The sequence below is a fragment of the Bacillus rossius genome, chromosome 7 (genome assembly GCF_032445375.1).
Source record: "Bacillus rossius redtenbacheri isolate Brsri chromosome 7, Brsri_v3, whole genome shotgun sequence".
NCBI lineage: Eukaryota > Metazoa > Arthropoda > Insecta > Phasmatodea > Bacillidae > Bacillus > Bacillus rossius.
The window spans coordinates 457,456-475,939 of record NC_086335.1 but is presented as its reverse complement, the minus strand read 5'-3'; the positions used below and the strand labels follow the sequence as shown (position 1 = coordinate 475,939).

At 38.6% G+C, this 18,484-nt stretch overlaps 2 protein-coding genes across 3 annotated transcripts in view; one reads left to right on the top strand and one right to left on the bottom strand.

Annotated features, from left to right (window-relative positions):
• Positions 1 to 8,292, bottom strand: part of LOC134533631 (CCR4-NOT transcription complex subunit 6-like) — a 515,868-nt gene extending 507,576 nt beyond the window's left edge. Inside the window, exon 1 of one of the 2 annotated variants that reach the window (XM_063371129.1) lies at positions 8,132 to 8,292. The gene's annotated coding sequence lies outside the window, so the exon portion shown is untranslated. The remainder of the gene's footprint in view (positions 1 to 8,131) is intronic. The other variant, XM_063371126.1, reaches the window with a different exon arrangement.
• A 9-nt stretch (positions 8,293 to 8,301) lies between these two features.
• The window catches only part of LOC134533632 (large ribosomal subunit protein uL1m), a 206,308-nt gene continuing 196,125 nt past the window's right edge, over positions 8,302 to 18,484 (top strand). The window contains exons 1-2 of the mRNA XM_063371130.1: positions 8,302 to 8,358; positions 18,126 to 18,279. Of these exons, the coding sequence (XP_063227200.1) occupies positions 8,340 to 8,358; positions 18,126 to 18,279 (173 nt within the window). The 5' untranslated portion in view covers positions 8,302 to 8,339. The remainder of the gene's footprint in view (positions 8,359 to 18,125; positions 18,280 to 18,484) is intronic.

The window sequence follows — 18,484 nt, the reverse complement described above, 5'->3', positions numbered from 1 at the left end:
TATGAAATCATAGATCCTGAGCAAGAAGTCAAAGTAAACAAGTGGATGGTAAAAGTGCAATGGATAGAGGTTAAAGGCCAAAAAAAGAAGGTAAGTAAACCATTAAAAGAAGAGTTTATTATTGATGTAAGATCATTGGTAACTGAGCTGGAAACTATCTTTCCTAGATACCTTCTCCATATAGGAAATATTGCACACCAGTACAAGACTCTAAATGCAGCAAAAAATCGGTTGGATGAAAGTTCTGCATTTATTCATATAGACTTTAGTGAGAACTATAATTGCAAATTCAGTGAAGAAATACAGGCTGTTCATTTTGGTGGAGGAAGGGAACAAATTACCCTTCCACTGGTGTATTTTATCTTAAACAAGAAAATTGAAGGCAAACTTTCGTCCTGTGTCAAGGCACATCCATTTTATTCATTGAGCAAGTCATTAAGACATGATGCATTTTCGGTTTGGGCTCATCTTAAGCCTGTTTTCGAGTGGGCATTCCAACAAAATATCAACTTGACAAACATACACATACAGAGTGATGTGAGTTGTTACACAGTATAGGAATAAAACAATGTTCTGCATATAAAAAAAAACTAAGTCATATATTTCCCAACATTTCAATTTTTACTTGGAACTACACCGAGTCAGGGCACGGTAAAGGTGCTCCTGATGGTATTGGGGGAACGTTGAAATGAACTGCTGACCGCATAGTTGCGCAAGGCAAATATGTTGAAAATTTTGAGTGCCTTACAAATGTACTGAAACAGCATTATCCAGGTGTGAAGATTTTTGAAATTCAACACAAAGACATTAGTGCAATGGAAGATCTAGCCAAATGTGCAGGAAATGTTAAGTGTTTCGCCGGCACATTGAAAGTGCATCAGGTTATGTTTAATTCGGCTTTTCCAGTTCTACATTTCAGAAGTTTAAGTTGTTTTGAATGCAAAAGTGAATGCTCTCACTTCCACTTGGGCAAAGGTTTTCAACTTGAAACATCTGCAGCTACCAGTAATGTAATGCAAGACAAACCAGAAAGCAAAACATCTGGTCCTTCTTCCAGAAACCCCAATAAAGGTACTATACTTTTTCTACCTACAGAGACTGACAAATCTGTTTTGTTAGGCTCAAAGAAAAACCTCCGATATGAAGATGTCTATTCATCATCGGATGAAGATGATAATCTAGGGACCAAAAACTCTCTTCCACTCGGAAGTTTTGTCCTAGTTCGTTTTAGCAGTGACAAGAAGAAAAAGAACACAACAAAAAATTTGCCAGTTCCTGGGAATTATCCAAAGTTGTGTACAAAACAATGGAATCGAAGTCATGTTTTTGAAAAATTCTTGTGGGGACAATACATTATTTTATGTAGATGAAAATTATGTATGTTTTGTATCTGTTAAACAAATTGTTGCCACTGTCACAACTCCTATTGTTATTAACAAAGGGTGTAGGATTTTTTATAAATTTAAAGACCCAATTCGAGTCTTCTAATGACATGCCAAGGCTTTATTTTCCCTTCAGATATTGTAATTTGTGGTAAGATAAATATAGTGTACGTAGTTTGTAAAACTAGATTCAAATTGTAATTTAAACTTGGCATAGCAAACTCACGAGACTGATTACATGCTGTTTTAGCAACTGATTATGCTTAAATTAGTATTTTAATATTGAAAGTTGTACATTATTCAATTGAAAATTATGTAACTTTGGTTAAGAAACAAACATGTTGCCAAGGAAACCAGAATATCAGAACCGAATCATTCCCTCATTCTACATTTATCATTCCCTCACACGTCATTCCCTCACCCATCATTCCCTCACATCAGAGAGAAATATTTTATTTTATAAATGTGTTGAAATTCAATATTGTTCACTGCCCATATAAGTAGTCAGTTACTGAGGTCTTCTGGTTCACTTTGACTAAATAAAAACCATTTTCAAAAAATTTTTTTTTACAACTGTCTCACAATATATATTTGCCCTATTACATGGAATGACCCACCTATAGATGTATAGAGCTATATATAGACTTATATATAGAAGATATAGAGATAGTGGGAAGTATATATGTAGATATAGAGATAAATATATATAGAGAGATGGATAGATGATTTGTATAAGTGGAACTACTTCAAACATATTACAAAACAAAACTGAATGAGGCATTGCAATGCAGGCCGAGCATTAGCTAGATAATGGAATCATTTCAATATTAGTATTCTCTTATTTTTCAGCTTTTTTCTATATTGCTTTATAAAGTCTAAATTACAAACAGACCAGGTAAATAACTATAAACTAGCAGAACGTCTGTCGGGATCTGAAAGTGATATAAATTAATTTTCACACTTGACATTCAAATTAAGAAGACAATTACTAACTACATCTGATTTCGAAAAAGGTCGCCTTCACCCTGTGTTCAGCCCAGGCAACACCGGGTATTGCAGCGCGCGCGCGCGCGTGTGTGTGTGTGTGTGTGTGGGTGTCTAGAAGAGTTTCCGTTTGTAAGTTTGTTTGTTTTTAATACAATACTACAGTTTTACACTGTGCCGGAAATTAGGAATTTCGACACGTTTTTTTAATTATTTATAATTTTAAATTATTTTTGGAAATTTTATTTGCTCTATAATTTGGTTACTAAAGGACGATTTACACTTTGTTAGGCTGGTGCACTCCCCTAAGTTTAACTTTGTGCCAGTAGTCTGAAGCACCTTTCCCAGAGACGTATCTGATATTTTGCAGATCTAATACTTTGTTGGCAGCTCGCTTAAAATTTCCCTCGCTTCCAGGCACGTCCCAGTCCTGTAACGTTACTTCACTTCATGACTAAAACCGCCTACAGCAGCTCTGGACGAGCTGTTACCATTTCTCAGAGACGAGCTGACCGTAGCCTTTACTGTCACGAATACGTATTAGGTTCACTCCCCTGGAAGCACGTTATGGACGCTTGTTCCCAGCGTCGTTGCGTTTTCCCCCTCTCTTGAGTTCTAAGAATTCGCCTAAGACCAATGTCCGGTCATACACCCCAGCAGACAGCGACCGTCTACAAGGACGCCTCGCATAAAAAATGTGTGTGCCAAGATGGACCACCCCACGACATCTCGCGGTAGAAACAGTAACTTATTATCTTGGCCGCCAGAGTGTAGCACCTGACTGCCCTTTATTCCCTTGGTAAAGCAGACGCCTGGGGCGAGTCGATTCTTTTTTTTGTTTCAGACACCTCTCAACAGGTAGCGCTAAAGTCGGCCAGTGCTACCAACTTCGAGACATCAGTCAGAGTTTTTTTATGACTCCCACTCGGGAAACTTCGGAACCTTTCGGTCCGGACTCCCAGCCCCCTCCCTTCCACTTTTGATTAAAGATTTACTTTTAATTACGAGACGCGGTTCTCCGCGAGACACTTCGCGTCGCGACTGCAGACTGACCTTTTTGCGATTATCGGCGAGTCGACCAGACACTGCAAGACTTCCATCCGGTCGCAACCGACTATGTAGTCGCCTAAATAAGGGATGCTATCCCTATAATCTTTTTCAAGTAGTTTAGTCCGTCTGCGTAGTACAAGTGTAATAGTTATTTTTCTTTTAAATTATTTCTTTTGAAATGATGAAAACGACCGCGCCCCGCCCAGTATTCGCGGGATCCAGTTCCTGGCTGGCGACGAATCGGTAAACAGAAGCCAATTCCCCTGTCTGACAGGGTCCGAGAGCCGGACACCGAATTGGCCTTTTCATCTCCCTTCCTCAACAGGACACAAGCGCCCTGGCACAATGTACCCGCGTGATCTCCGGGAAACGAAGCCCCGATCTCCGGTGCTTCTGTATCTTTTGACCCTCTTTTAAACTTTCTTTAAATTACGCCGTCAAACAAAGTTAATCATACAAACATAATTTCTGGACTTTAAGTACATACATATACTGGGATAGTTTAAATATATTTGTATTTTTTTATTGATTTGTGTATTTTTCTTTAAATGAACACTTTTTATAATTTAACAACGGGTCGACCCACAAATTTTTTTTCTCACTTTCTGAATATACCTGAGAGCTGTTTAAGAATGTAATTAATATTGTACGTTAATATTTTCTTGTATCTGTTATAAGTTTCCTCAGTATGGAGTAATTATATTTCAGACGGAATCACACCTTGTTTTTGTTCATTTCTAATAAACTGGAGAAACCTAAAGATCCACCCAGCAAGGCAAAGATGGTAATCAGACCGTGGTTTGCTGCTACAAAAATGGTAGCAGTTAGCTTGGTTTGAACCTTGCTACAACACGGAGCGTGACAAATTTTTTGCATACTTGAGCTTCAAAACAAGAAGGCCACTGATAGTGAAACTAATTTAACAATTTTTGTACACTTGATGTTCGAAATAAAAGAAAAATTACTGTATATAAGTTTTAAAAAAAAATCCATCCTCAAATCCCTGTCCATTTGAAATTTGGGAAAATCTCCTGAAACCCTTTCTCACCCCTTAAAGTAATATTTTGGTATTTTTTGATAAACTTTGCAAATTACCAACTACAATTGATATCCATAAAAGAATAAGTACGTACATTGATTTCATAGGATTAAAAAAAAAAAAAAAAAAAATCCTGCATCCTTGATGCAATTTTTCGCTCGCAATGTTAAAAAAGATGGTAGCCACAATGTCACAAATACAAGGTGCGGCCAAACATTCTCAATACACACCCTGGACTTAGTGCCCAGAGGAACTATTATACCATCATGCACATGTGAAAAAAAATTAATCATAAAATGTTATATTTAAAAGGAGCTGTAATCCATTTAATGCAAAGGCCATTTGGCCTGTATTTCACATTTAGCAAATTTCATGTCAAACTTTAGGTGTGTGTCTCTCCAGAAAATAAGTTTTTTTATGATTATCATTGCAAAATCTGTGTTTCAAAAGCATTATCAAGGTGCTAAGATTAATTAAATTTTTACCAAACGCCTCTTCATGCATGCCTAGAGGAGAGAATGGGACAAGATGCTTGGAATCAAATCATTTATTTGATATGCCATTCTTTAGGTCAAAAAAAATTAACTGTTTTTTATCAAACTGACTGTTATAAGGAACAAGGCAGGGAATGAAACCCTGCAAAGTTGCAGCAGCAAACAATGGAAGGCTTCAGGTGTGTACGACATTAACTGAAAGGCAGTACATTCGCAGCGCAGGGACGTTCAAATGCTCCGTGGGAAGCCGGCAACGAGCCAGGATCAGCTACATAAACAAAAATTCACACAATTTCATAGTATTTTTAATGTAGTTAACCTAACTTAACAAACCACTGTCACGATTTTACGCTATTTTTAATGTAACTAACCTAACTTAACCATTCGTTAAAATGGTAAACTACTTTAATTATGTATCACAACATACTTTTCGAGAATGATTGGTAAACATGTCATGAAGAAAAAAAACCTACTGAATATTTTATTATTATTTTAAGGAAAAGCCATAAAGTAAGATTTTTACAGAATATCCGTTTAAACAATAGGTATGTAATATATCTCGCCTAATAAACCACTGAAACAGAAAACTACCTACTGATAAACTACTTTAAGTATCATAGTGCCCATTCACAGAATAGTTAGGTAGCCTAATAATAACTAAATAAAGTACCTAATGTACTTACCCCTCTTTTTTACCACAAAGCCTTAATTATCTGGTAAGTATTATCAGTATCTAAAAAAAAATTACTAAAGTTAACCAAGAGTTTCAGTTAAAACTGGCCAACTGTAACTATAAATCAGTGTAGAGATAAAATGAGTGGTTGTGTGATTTTAGTAGTGAACAGGAAGACGACTTGTTTCGCGATATAAAATAAATTACAAATGGAGGATAAAAAATTGTTTTGGGATTAATTTAACATCTGCAAGAAAAATATTGGCAGTAAAAATTTTTGCTATAAAGCCAAGAAAGGGAAGTGGGTAGGTATTCATGGCTTTTAAATGTTTGTGATTTGTAATTTAATGTGCATTTCGTTTGATGTTTTAGGTGAGAGGTGAAGTGTGTTAAGTTAGTTTTACAACCATGGAAGTGAAAAAACAGACTGAAAGTTTTGTTGAGGGTATATTAGCTAATTAAAAACAGTTACATATGTACATTCACATCAAGATATGGTAAGGGTATCGGTGAAGTCATCAAAAAGGTTTTGCTGAAGCAATTAAGACCTGTACATTCTTACGTTATAAGTAGGGAAATTTATGGGTTTTGGCGAGACAGAATGCAGACGCAGTAATTTTTGCATATTTTATTTAGTTGTTTAGCGATCCCAGTATTTCATTTGGTGAAACTGAGACATTTTGCAATAATATGTTGGTGGTATCGTGAAGTAGATAAGTCCCATACGTCTAGCCCAGTTTGAGATGCCTGTATTTTATTCCTCAAAATTCACCAGGTTTTCGGCTGTTATATTCCACGATACCGCCATCAGTTGTAACATCTGCAGACATCATTTCTGTGATAACAAAATACTTACCTGTATCGCAAAATAGACTAGGGCAGGGGGATTATAGTCAAGTTTACGCTACCGAAAAAGTATAATATTCAAAAACTTAAATACATCAGAAATAATGTGGTTATACTTCCTGCCCAAGCCCCCATATTCCCACTCTTGTCCTCCAAGAATGTAGGAATGGTAATGACGTACACAGTGCCATCTTGGTGACATTAGTATTGTTATGGAATCAGGATCTAAACTACTCCCAAATATTAACTGACTAGTTTTTCCACACTTGTCACATTAGAACATAGTGGTGGTGGTGATGTAATTAATATTACAGAATTCTATAGCACACTAATCCTGGAAAATCACAGATGGCTAGCAGTTGCTTCTGCCATATCTGACTGGAGCATATTAAGAAATTCATTTCATGAAGAGGGGGGGGGGAGGATAGAACCAATTTGCCCACTGTTTTTCTTTCAATTTCTTTTCTTTTATTAATGGAAATGTCCAATTTTTATAGATATATATTTAGGATTTGAGAAAGGGGGGGGGGGGGGGCATATAGCCTCCCTATCCAAGCTTTGTGGTAGGACTACACCCCTGTGCCTCATACCAGGCAAAGCTGGAACTGAACAAGTGGACACCCAATAAGACGTCTTATTTTAACAATTTAAACAAATGGCTAAATGGCTACACAACTAATATTAAAAATACAAATACATCAGTTTATAAACTTAACCTTTCCTATTTAGGTTCCTAAGTAAATTTGTACCAACAACCTATTTCAATCACATATGTACTTAAAGTGTACATTATTTCTGTCATAAATTAATTTACAAATATGACATCATGCTTAAATTATCATTTTAATGGTTACATTTAATTAGTTTGCCTCCTACCAAATACACATACTTACTATTGCATTAAATTTCCTGCTTAGCGCATTATTTAATCAAATATAACAGAAACGCATTAATATAAAATTAAAAATCCTTTAAAAGTGATATTAATAATATGTCCACACCCCCAAACACAACTGTCACGTACGGCAATTATATTACAATATAATGTATTTACCAATGATTTATTATTACCACTCACTAGCATAATTTATCATCCAATAAAATTGCTATATTTAAATAAATAGTACTGTAAGATAAAAAGCCACTGAAAGGTTTAGATACAAGGGCAATGGACTCTCTAACCTAAATACTTTGATTGGGCAACGTATCGACGAATGTGTTTCAACAAAACGAGACGTGGTGCAGACACGGCACGTATTATAAAATGAATTGATTCCCTTTTAAGTTGCTGCCAAACAGTACCTATTCATTTCATTTGGGAAATATAGTAACATGATAACTATATTCAAAATGTAAACACGCATAAAACGTCGGGGACATTGAATGCTTTCAAAATACAGCCTTTTCCTAAGTGGTCAATTATACATAAAAATGAACTATTTATGGTACATCATGTACGTAAATGAACTAGAACTTCATTTCTAAAGGAAACTAAACCACATAAAAATCTTGCGTGGTTAAAAGACAAGTATAATTCAGGGCATACTGCTGGAACAACACTTGTCACCTCTAATGTTGTCGAAATTGCATGGCTATATCTTCATTGTGTTCAATAAAACCCACCCATATCAGACGACTAATAATTACTGTAAACATCACGCACCTTCATCTACCTTCAGCACGCACACAAATACGCTGATAATGGCAAAAATCCTCAAATTTTTGTAGTAAACAAAACGAAATTCTTCAAAAACAACTTCGCCATTGGTACTTGTCGGACGACCATCGAAGCTAAGCTGAATCGGAACACGCACGAAAATTTACGATGTCCCGAATCCTCCTTCAACTTTGCTTTCAACAAAATAAGCAAGATGGCGGCGTACTGTAGGGGTCAGTTTTGGTTGCTTTTATTATTTAATTTGTTTTCAGGAAAGTGTATATTTAACTTTCGTCGTTAAAATATAATTCAAAGAAATTTAATTTTTAATAGGATGATCTATTGTGTGTTGGTTTTAATAAAACATAATTATAGAGCGCAAGTATTTATCATCCTTGTTATAGGTTATGTGCTTAGGAAACGTATTCCACATCTGTGTTATTGTCTTGTAGTAGGATTCTGGTGACATGTTTATATATTAAGTCATTGTAGAACTAAGAGGTTTTTATTTTAAATAAATGAGGGGGAAATACTTTTGAGTACATAGTCCGTCTACGAAAGTTGTTCATGAGGTAGGGTCTCATTTCAGGAGGGTACTTGATCTCAAGGCCCAGGAACACTCAACATAGTATTAACATATGAATAGTTATAGCTATAAGCACTTACACAACACAAAACTAGCACAGCAGCCTGGCTACAACTGACTTTAAATTAAAATAACCCCATTCCTCAATCATTTTCGAAAAATTAATGCTGATGTAGTTGGTAGAGAGTAATCATAAGAAAAAACTAGTATTTAAATAATAAAAACTTTAATTTCTTGAAATATTTGCAAAATTAAAGTTTTCTTCTGCAAGTGCGCTGTAAAGATTAGCCTATAGCTTAACTCAATTATGGGAACATATTTAAGTGAAGAGAATAATATTTGACACATCCTAGTTAACACATTTTCTTATTTCTAAAATTATTACTTAATGACTACTTAGTAAGAAATTTAGAGCTTCTAAGTAAATGGCTGAAAATGTCATGGGTTTAGCGATAACACAGTACTAACAAAGCAAGTTTTAAACATAGAGCAAATTCTTTTTAATACTATTACTGGGCTTGTGTAAATTCTTATTGTGATTTAAGATGCAGCTATTCTGATGTAATTATGGAAACTTCAACTTAACGTATAATGCTGTGTTGTATTAAACCTATGCCACATTCACGATAGCGTGCAAACAGCATATAAATAGAAAAGTTTCATTTACACAGCACAGAAGTAGAATCTACATTCACACACAATAAAGTTGTTCAATAGCCTATATGTAGTCCAACAGTCATTTCACCTGTCAAAATTTTCAGTTTCAAATGTTAGAATTTATCTTCTGTTATTTACAGAAGCCAGTTGTTTACCTTAATCCAAGCATTTAATTTCACTGCTATGTTTTTAACATTTAGGAATAATAAATTTAAGACTTTCCTCACATATAAATAGGTACATATATATTCGAGTTAGTTTTACTCTTTATCTTTGATATGCACATATCAAAACATCAATGATTCTATGCTGCTGGCGTGGTGTACGCTGATTGTACGCAAACAGAAAAGTTCTAAGTTTGACAACTTTCTGTGTGCAGTGCACATGCTGTTTTGCTTTGCAGGTGCTATTTTCCAATGTGGCTGCTGCTGTCTGTTTGTGTGTTATCAACTTCTGTGCCTCTGTGATGTATGCGAGCTGTTGCGAATGCAGCCCAGCCTTCAGTGAGATGCTTATGTTGAATGTTGATAGTTTCCAGGCCTTCACTTGACACACTTCCTCTTGCACACACTCGGAACAAACTGAGATGTACGTGCCTATGTCCTCGACAACCTGCATATGCTAACACAGCCTGTTTCTATAATTTAATATTATTTTACCAGTACTAAATCATCTTCTAGACAATATAGGTATTCACACAATGTATTTCATCTCCCGATCTTTTTCATAAAATTGTATTGCAGAGGGTAATATTGGAAATTTTTTGCATTATTTGTTGTCATGCCTTACACAAACACTAGTATCTTTGTATTGTAGGCTATTATCTCCAGACACATTGATCCCATAAATAAAACATGGCACCTTTTACTTATACACTACTACATATCTCACTAAACTAGTACCTAAGAAACTATTTTTCATTCTCTTGTTAATTAGTACAAATTTTTTTAAGATTTGACAGTCAGTAACCTAGATGTTTCTACAAAGTGTCATTTTTGTATACTTTGCCTTGTATGATACAATTCACACTGACTTAACTGCCTTACCTACTATGTTTTCGCATCAAAAGTCAGCATGTCATTTCACAACAGGTTTCAGTTCTCATTTAGTTTTAATACAGACATTCAAAGTAATATTTAATTTATGTACTCTACCAATTTCATTTTCCAACCCAATTGTTCTGGTAGGCCTATAGGTATGTTTATTTAATCACTTATATTTACTCGAGTCTAGCTATAATTCATACTAAATTGTTTTCTAATGTCCATCCATTGAAGAATGTTATCCTAATTTAATGCAGTTTTATGAACATACGCAATTGCAGTTTTGCACTGTTTGTCATGGAAAAATTCTGAGAGAAAAAAATGAAGATAAAAAATTCACAGAAATCCAGACAGAATCAGCTGATGTTGGACAAACACAACCAACGATGAAACTAAACAAGTATTAAGGACAACACAACAGCGACAGCATATACCAGAAATATTCAACTTCTAAATATCAGACAGCACAAGAATTCCATTGAGGAACTTAGTCATGAAAAATAACATAACAACACAAACAAACACAGTGGGCTAACAACAACAAACCTGGACAACGCAGCAAGGATGAAGATAATCAAGAACAATGGACAGCATAACGACGACAGCACTGATCAACACAGAAGGTTTTCAATGACAACAGTTGCGACATTTGGCAACTGACATCTGTCACCATCATCAGGCACAAACAGAAGGATGGATCTGGATGAAGAGGTGGACAGAATAGAAAAGAGTCTACCATTCAGGGGTTGGGCACTTGGACATTTCTGTCCGCATTGGGTTGGGTGTAGCTGGTTGTTTTTGGGGCGACTTTCTTCGTTTCCCGCCAGGCTGCTCGAAAACCATGGGTTTATATATGTTAGAGCTCCTCTCCTTGCACAGCCAATGGCAGGTGAAGGCTATTCTGATTGGCCGCGCACAAAAGGGGTGATGTTATTGGCTGATGCTGGTTTGCAACTGAGTTATGAAGTAAATTGGTTTATTTTTAATTAAAGGTATCCATATATATATATATTTTTTAATTCACTGCTTGTTGACTGATAATATTGCTATTGCTGACAATAAATGCTGATTCCTTCAATTTCCTTTAAATTGGTTGTTCTTTCTGTGGTGCATCGTTGTTCCAGAGTATTCTATCGCTATTGTCCCAGGCATGTTTGGCAAGTCTAGATTTTTGAGTTTCACCCTTCTTTATGTTATTTTTGTGCTCCTTAATGCATACATTAAATCAAAATTCCTCATTGCATGAATCTTTCAAAGAATGCTATCCTAATTACTCTACCTATTCACATACCGTTCCTGTTAGTTCGTGTCCATACACCACTGTTCCCAAACACTCTCTCACTAATACTCACTTGAGGCAGCCTCTCAAACATCTCCTTCGGTCGTGCTTTCTTCTGCCGAACAGTTGCTCATCACCTCACACTTGATCATTGGTAACACTGAACCCACAGACTTGCCTCAACTGGTCAGCTGACATGCTTACGTACTTAGTGGGATGAGCTAATGAATGATCTCGTAGCTATTGACTGCTGCAACTGATATGTTCTTTATCTGCTCCCCATAACTCTCTTGAAAGGCAAGAGTGCATATCAACATCACATGTGGTACCTGGATGATTGCAGTGGCGTTGTGACACACGGTAGTTTGGAAGGTAGGATCTATAGCTAAGTCTACAATATCTCGCAGACTATTGGCACCAGGTGGCATTTGGGCGGCCTGCCTTTCATCTGTTGTCGGCTGTGCAACCGCACCAGATCTCTCTTCTGTACATATCACAGTCACCTCACGTTCTATGAGCGGCCAGAGCTGAGCCTACTGTTGCTCTAGTTAGGCCATATGCTGTTGTGAAGATTGCTATTTACCTTCCAACATCTTGCTGGCTTCTTCCTGCACAGCCACCACCCTGTATTTCATCCTTTTTCTTGGCTAGTGTGCATCTCTTCTTGGCCCATCTTTGTCACTCCTCGGATATTCTCCATCTCTTCTTGGATCTTCATCTCTACTTTTTGTTTCTTTATCTCTTTATGGTGCCTTTTTTATTTCTTCTCAGCTCTTTTCCACCTCTTGGATGTGCTGCTCTGCTTCACTGTTATTTCACTTCTTGGTTGTTCTTCTCTTCTTGGTTGTTCTTCTTACCTTGACCTATCTTCACTTAATTTTGAGCTTTATGGTATTGTTCACCTCCTTTGTTTGCTCTTTATTTCATTCTTCATTTCATTATTACCCTCTTCTTGGTTGTGTTCACTCTTCATGGCCTTACTCACCTCTTCTTGGTTGTATTTATTTCTCTTTTCATTTTTTTCTTTATGCCCTCCTGGTTACACTTCATCTCTTCCTGGCCAACCTTCATCTCTTCGAGGCAGTTCTTTAACTCATGCTTCATTTCATTCACAAAGTTCATTTAATTCTTCATTTCTTCCTGGATATTCTTTTATTTCCTGGAATCTATTCATTTTCCTCAATTTTCTTAGAATATTTCCTTCATGAAAGCTCTCACTTGCCTGAGCTCTTCAACCATAAACTCTACAGCATCCATCTCTCTCATCAATAGAATAATTAAATACACCTAACTAATTACTTATTCCAATAAAATTTCACCTATGACCTACACATAAATTTATATTATTTTTAAATGTTACTTATACCTATACCTAAACTTACACTCACAATTAGATACAGTTACAAACATTAATTTATTCTAAACTGTATTAATTGGAGTTATCCCTACTTCTGACACCAAATGTTACAAGTGTGGAAAAAACAGATCCATAAAAGTATAGCCCAAGTTGATTAATTAGAGTTTATTAACTGTTGTATACACTGTTTACTAAATTACAACAATCTAAATGGCTGTCCACAAATTAATCACACTTTCGTAAGTCCACGTTTTTACTCTCCCCAATGGAGTTTGGCTCGATAATGGTTCTCTCTATTGCTCGTCTATTACCAAGCACCTAATTCTATCGCAGTGCTTCGCACTCCTCACTCGTCCGTGCTGCGTCACTGTCCCCAGTGCACCAATCTTCATGCTCGAAGCCCGTGGCTCATCGCCTGCTATCACTCGCCAGGAGGTCACTCACCAGTGTCGCCAACAGCCAGCCTCTAGGTGGGCGTTGCCTCATGTATCTGCCAAGTCCTGGCCGCCTCGTAACAGTACTATTGGATAATATTCACGGTTTGTTAGTGCACCCACAAATAATGATTCCAGGGTGTCTACCATCATGAAAGTCACCAATAAGTAATGAAACTGAAGTGCTGGTCATGAAAGTCACAAAAAGTTCCAAAATAAACAGTAACCATTCAGGAAGTCACGAAAAAAAATTTTCTAGTGCTTTTTTTTTAACTTGCATTTTATCTTTTCACACATTTTATTCTATTTATGGATGCTCGTCTATTTTCTTATTAATAAAAGGCAGAGTTTTTCTGCCTGTCTTACTGTCTGTTGTTCATGTAGTTCAAAGATGAATAGGCCTAGAGGCATGAACTTTGGGACTAGATACTCCAAAGAGAGTCCATTTGCACTTCAAAATGGTTTTTTCAAAATTTAATTTAGTTTTTCTCTTTAATTTTATAACAATTTTTGACCTCCCAATTATCTCCACTTCTGATACCCACACACAAACACACACTTACACACTCATACACTGATATTTACAGGATGTCTCAGTTCCTTATGACCAAACACTCAAACCCAATTATTTAGTTCAAAACCAACCAACAAAAAAAAAACACACTTTTAATAATTAAAAAAAATGGTTGTCTATAATGTTGGTTTACGGACGATAGTTTAACGTGACGTCATAATAAAACATTGATGAAATGATTGCATACTTTTATGAATAAAATTGAATCATTTTTATTGAATTATCACTATTTTGTATGGATACACTGAAGGAGTGAAATGAAATCTACAATTTAATTAATAAATTTACTTTTATTTGCACTCATTAATTCAAATATGTTTATTACTTTAACGAACAGATTATTTTAACTATAACTTTATACATGTTTGCTATTTAACTTCTTCCAATCTGTGTTATTCTGTTAAGGATAGGATGATGATAGGAAAAGTAGGAAACGAATAGGAGTGTTTCAAGTATAATGTGCCTCGAAAAAGTCAAATCGATGGTTGTTACAATCGAGTGGAAGAGAGATAGATGCGGCGCAAGCGTACATTGAGCATAACGGGACAATGTGCGTAACGGGACACTTTTTTGTGCGTGCAGCCTGCGTTTATCGATTTATTAGACGTCACGTCAAAAACTTTGTTTGAGAGATATATATATTTTGTGTTTTTTCCAACTTTTCACTACCTAACCATATAAACATGCTTATAATTTCAGATATGTTTGGCTACGACATATTTGATTACACCTTTTGAAAGAGCTCTAGATTTCCAGTCAATCTTTTTTATTTTTCCTATAACAGGTTGGCCATCATCAGGTTAAAACGTTAAAAATTTTAAACATTTAAGATGTGGAATATTTTGTACCCTTAATGGATTTTTTTTATTCCAAAAATCATCAAATTTCACAAAACTTCTTCAGCTATTTCATTTTGCATTGGATTAACCAGACACAAAAATAATGTTGCAGTAGGGTTAGAAAATAACGGTTGAATGTTAGAAATTGTAGTTCAAAATTAAATTTTTATGAAGGTAAGGGAATTAATAACTACTTGTTGATAGTCCAGATTAAACAAGTACTTATTTTATTGCACAAAAATTAATAGTAAATGTTTGTTTTAAATAAAATGCTTCTTATCAAAACATTTTAGATTTCATCAAAACATCTTGAAAAAAAACATAAAAATAAAATTATTTTTTACCGGGATCTGCATTCAAATAGAAGAGAAGCACTCTGAGATAATACTCTTTAAAAAAAAAAGGAAATTTTGTGGGGTTTTATTTTTAAAAGATTTGTGGATTTAAAAATAAATTCAAGAAGAAAATCATTATTTTTTTTAATGTGAACTTTTTTGTTTTGTTTTTGTAAAATAGAAAGTCCTAATTTTATTTAATTTTTACTTTATGTACTGTAATTTATTTTTTAATCTCAGAAGAATAGTAGGCCCTATATTAAAAATTGAAAAAATTACAGGTTCAATGATCTTGAGGATTTCGTATACTTGGGAAAATGTACCCACTCATAGGGTGCTGTCTTGTGAGACGTCCTAAGGTAGCAGCCTGGGATTCAGTAAAGCTTTTCTTATTGGCCTAAAGTTCTGCAGATTAGTTGTGAGCCAGTAACACAAGCAGCACCAAAAAAAAGACAAAAAAACTTTGAATTTTAACCCAACGTGAAAAGAATCTGAAAAATTTTTCTTTCTTCATATTTGGATATACCAATGTATAGTCCATTAGATTAATAAATGCCTATACGCATTAGGACGGGGTGGGACGTCATAGCATGGCAAGGATTGAGAACGGGTATTTGTAACACAACAACAAACTCTAACAGTAATAAAGTTTTATAAAGCCAAACAAAAATAAATAACAAGGTGATCATTTACGTAACAAACAAACCAATATGGTTTTTTAAAGTGCTTAACACACACAGCAAAAGTGAACGAGCCATTATCAAGGCCACAAAAAAGGTGAGAGTTTACGCTGGCGCAACGTGGTACAAAACATGCGCGGTCACATTACGGGCCATAAAAAGGGGCGTCATAAGGTAGACGCATTGAAACTGCTAAATTACAACATTGTCAATATACCGGGAAAACCCACTACATTATGCGCATTACGTGCGTTACAAAAGTAAGTTACATTTTCTTAAAATGAATTATTTACGTTACCTTTTACATACGTTGACGACTCAGGGGAGAACAATTACCAACAAAGTGAAGTTAAATTAAGTTAGATCACATGAAATCCAAACGTAATTTTCTAGGTGGGGATCGAAAGGGAATTTAGACAAAATACACAAAATTTAACAAACGTTTACATTATGGCAAGGGCCACCGCCTCATTCCAACTTACAATTTCTTTCCCCCAAGGTCGCGCACGTCCTACAAAGTTAAAGTCTTAACTGACTGACTACATGCTGGCTAACCTGTGGCCGTGCGCCGGCCAGGTGCGCTGCTATGTGCCAGGAAGGGCACGTGCTGTTGAAGGGTGAGGTGCGTGCAGTGACTGGCAGGGGCGTGCTGCAGGTGGCCTGCTGCGAGGGGTGCTGTGGCCGTGCGCCGGCCAGGTGCGCTGCTATGTGCCAGGAAGGGCACGTGCTGTTGAAGGGTGAGGTGCGTGCAGTGACTGGCAGGGGCGTGCTGCAGGTGGCCTGCTGCGAGGGGTGCTGTGGCCGTGCGCCGGCCAGGTGCGCTGCTATGTGCCAGGAAGGGCACGTGCTGTTGAAGGGTGAGGTGCGTGCAGTGACTGGCAGGGGCGTGCTGCAGGTGGTCTCCTGCGAGGGGTGCTGTGGCCGTGCGCCGGCCAGGTGCGCTGCTATGCCGCCAGGAAGGGCACGTGCTGTTGAAGGGTGAGGTGCGTGCAGTGACTGGCAGGGGCGTGCTGCAGGTGGTCTCCTGCGAGAGGTACTGTGGCCGTGCGCCGGCCAGGTGCGCTGCTATGTGCCAGGAAGGGCACGTGCTGTTGAAGGGTGAGGTGCGTGCAGTGACTGGCAGGGGTGTGCTGCAGGTGGTCTCCTGCGAGGGGTGCTGTGGCCGTGCGCCGGCCAGGTGCGCTGCTATGTGCCAGGAAGGGCACGTGCTGTTGAAGGGTGAGGTGCGTGCAGTGACTGGCAGGGGCGTGCTGCAGGTGGTCTCCTGCGAGGGGTGCTGTGGCCGTGCGCCGGCCAGGTGCGCTGCTATGTGCCAGGAAGGGCACGTGCTGTTGAAGGGTGAGGTGCGTGCAGTGACTGGCAGGGGCGTGCTGCAGGTGGCCTGCTGCGAGGGGTGCTGTGGCCGTGCACCGGCCAGGTGCGCTGCTATGTGCCAGGAAGGGCACGTGCTGTTGAAGGGTGAGGTGCGTGCAGTGACTGGCAGGGGCGTGCTGCAGGTGGTCTCCTGCGAGGGGTGCTGTGGCCGTGCGCCGGCCAGGTGCGCTGCTATGTGCCAGGAAGGGCACGTGCTGTTGAAGGGTGAGGTGCGTGCAGTGACTGGCAGGGGCGTGCTGCAGGTGGTCTCCTGCGAGGGGTGCTGGGGCCGTGCGCCGGCCAGGTGCGCTGCTATGTGCCAGGAAGGGCACGTGCTGTTGAAGGGTGAGGTGCGTGCAGTGACTGGCAGGGGCGTGCTGCAGGTGGTCTCCTGCGAGGGGTGCTGTGGCCGTGCGCAGGCCAGGTGCGCTGCTATGTGCCAGGAAGGGCACGTGCTGTTGAAGGGTGAGGTGCGTGCAGTGACTGGCAGGGGCGTGCTGCAGGTGGTCTCCTGCGAGGGGTGCTGTGGCCGTGCGCCGGCCAGGTGCGCTGCTATGTGCCAGGAAGGGCACGTGCTGTTGAAGGGTGAGGTGCGTGCAGTGACTGGCAGGGGCGTGCTGCAGGTGGTCTCCTGCGAGGGGTGCTGTGGCCGTGCGCCGGCCAGGTGCGCTGCTATGTGCCAGGAAGGGCACGTGCTGTTGAAGGGTGAGGTGCGTGCAGTGACTGGCAGGGGCGTGCTGCAGGTGGCCTGCTGCGAGGGGTGCTGTGGCCGTGCGCCGGCCAGGTGCGCTGCTATGTGCCAGGAAGGGCACGTGCTGTTGAAGGGTGAGGTGCGTGCAGTGACTGGCAGGGGCGTGCTGCAGGTGGTCTCCTGCGAGGGGTGCTGTGGCCGTGCGCCGGCCAGGTGCGCTGCTATGCCGCCAGGAAGGGCACTCGTGAGAAGGCCAAGAAGAAGAAGGTGAAGGTGGAGGTGACAAAGGTCGGCTTCATTCCACACCAACTACGAGACTCTGTTAAGTGAGTTCACTGCACATCACCGGTTCATATTTATGTACAGTAGAGTCTCGCTAATCCGTACTTGTCCGGACCCGACTCTATCCGGAGCAACAAAAGTTTGGATTAACCGTAATCAACTTTAAAATGTATGCTTAAAAATTAATTGTGTTTTTTTTATTTTAAAGTACTTAAGAATTTATGTACATATGTATGTAACTTATAAATA